Source organism: Coffea eugenioides, chromosome 5 (genome assembly GCF_003713205.1).
Source record: "Coffea eugenioides isolate CCC68of chromosome 5, Ceug_1.0, whole genome shotgun sequence".
Lineage (NCBI taxonomy): Eukaryota > Viridiplantae > Streptophyta > Magnoliopsida > Gentianales > Rubiaceae > Coffea > Coffea eugenioides.
This window is the reverse complement of record NC_040039.1, coordinates 38,011,337-38,013,598: the sequence shown is the minus strand read 5'-3', so window position 1 is coordinate 38,013,598 and position 2,262 is coordinate 38,011,337. Positions and strand designations below refer to the sequence as shown.

Sequence of the window (2,262 nt, the reverse complement as noted above, 5' to 3'; positions counted from 1 at the left end):
CAGCTAGCCTCATTTTCAAACATGGAGAACTAAAGTTAATAACCGGACCAATTCACACGAAAATGCCAATAATCATTCCCTATGCCTAGGAAAGTTAACCAAAAATTATAAGAGTAAAACAATCATTGATATTCACCAAAGAGATGTTTTTGGATTCAACCACATTAACTTGGTACCCTTTTATTATTAAAACTTGGCAATAGCAGAAATAAAGGCAACAATCCAACATCAAACTTGGCATCACATACGAGCTAATCACTAAAAAGAAGAAAAAGAAAATGAATGAAAGACACTAGCACCATAACTGCTCCCCCCACACCTAAATCCTACATTGTCCTCAATGTGACAAATAAAAAGCAAAAGTGAAGCAAAAGTGAGAGGGAAAGCAACCACACTTCCCTGAAATCGGGGCATAGTGAAGGGCGAGGTGGAAACGGAGGTGCAAAGCCTGTAAGAAACAGAAACTGCGCCAAATCATGTGCCATGCCGGCGACATTGGCATCGACGTTGACCATGCGAGCCTCCAAAGTCTGAACCTGGAAAACTAAGAAGAGAGGAAGAAATGAGCTGAAATCGCGTTTCTGAAGCCTTTGTTGGGACACATAAAACGCGATTGAAAACGCGCCTTCAACTCGCGTTTTATAAGTCGCGTTTTGTGCACAAATCTCGCAGGAGTGAAAACGCGATTGAAAACGCGCCTTCAACTCGCGTTTTATAAGTCGCGTTTTGTGCACAAATCTCGCAGGAGTGAAAACGCGATTGAAAACGCGCCTTCAACTCGCGTTTTCTAGTCGCGTTTCACTGTGGCTTTCGGACGATTCTCATTGTGAGCTTCCTGCACGTCATCACGCGGGCACGTCAAAACTGAAGGGCACCTATAAATCGGCAAAAACGAAAACTGAAACCCAAAATTAGTCGAATTCAAGGAGAACACCTCTAAACTACCACACGGAATTGAACAAACAATTAAAATGAACAATTGGGTTGCCTCCCAAAAGCGCCTTTCTTTAAAGTCTTTGGCTAGACAAAATAATGCTTCAATCAGAGAGTTCAGGCACTGCAAGGGTCACCTCCTCAACATGATTAACTTGAAATCCTTCATAAAAAGGTTTGAGACGATGACCATTAACCTTAAAAATCTTGTCAGTGTGAAGACTTTGAATTTCTACTGCACCATGAGGAAACACATTAGTCACAATAAAAGGTCCAATCCAACGAGAACGCAATTTACCAGGAAAAAGTTTAAGTCTAGAGTGAAAAAGAAGTACTTTTTGACCAATACAAAAAAATTTCCTTGAAATTGCTTTATCATGAAATGCTTTTGTCTTCTCCTTATAAATGCAAGAACTCTCATATGCATCATTTCGGATTTCCTCCAACTCTTGCAATTGCAACTTCCTGTGTTCTCCAGATTCATCCATCCGCATATTATAATTTTTAACTGCCCAATATACCCTATGTTCCAATTCCACAGGTAGATGACAAGGTTTGCCAAAAATTAATCGGTAAGGAGACATACCTATGGGGGTCTTAAAAGCTGTACGGTAAGCCCAAAGTGCATCATCTAAGCGCAAACTCCAATCCTTTCTATTGGGATTCACCGTCTTTTCAAGTATCGACTTGATTTCTTTATTGGAGATTTCTGCTTGACCACTAGTCTGCGGATGATAGGACGTAGAAACTCGGTGAGTGACGCCATATTTCTTCAACAATGCTTCCATTACTCGATTGCAGAAGTGTGTCCCTCGGTCACTGATAATTGCTCTTGGCGTGCCATACCTGACAAAAATATGAGATTTAATAAAATCAACTACAACCTTAGCATTGTCAGTCCTAGTTGCCTTAGCCTCTATCCACTTTGAGACATAATCAACTGCAAGTAATATATACATATTACCAAAAGAGGAAGGAAATGGACCCATAAAATCTATACCCCATATATCGAAAATTTCACAAACCAGTATAGGAGTAAGAGGCATTTGATCTCTATGGCTTAAATTACCTGTCTTTTGACAATTTGCACATGATTTACAAAATAAGTATGCATCACTAAACAAAGTTGGCCAAAATAAACCACACTCTAAAACCTTTCTTGCAGTTCGCTTAGGGCCAAAATGTCCACCACACGCATATGAGTGACAAAAAGATAAAATTGATGGAACCTCTTCTTTAGACACACACCTGCGAATAATTTGATCAGAACAATATTTCCACAAGTATGGTTCATCCCACACATAATATTTAACATCACTTTTAATTTTT

General features: G+C 39.5%; 1 protein-coding gene across 1 annotated transcript in view; it reads right to left on the bottom strand.

The window, feature by feature from the left end:
• LOC113771562 (putative late blight resistance protein homolog R1A-4) overlaps positions 1-1,892 on the bottom strand; it is a 13,457-nt gene extending 11,565 nt beyond the window's left edge. Inside the window, exons 1-3 of the mRNA XM_027316136.1 lie at positions 1,520-1,892; positions 1,071-1,168; positions 391-536 (exon numbers count right to left, since the gene is read on the bottom strand). Coding sequence (XP_027171937.1) covers positions 391-536; positions 1,071-1,168; positions 1,520-1,892 — 617 coding nt within the window. The remainder of the gene's footprint in view (positions 1-390; positions 537-1,070; positions 1,169-1,519) is intronic.
• Positions 1,893-2,262: the final 370 nt, after the last annotated feature.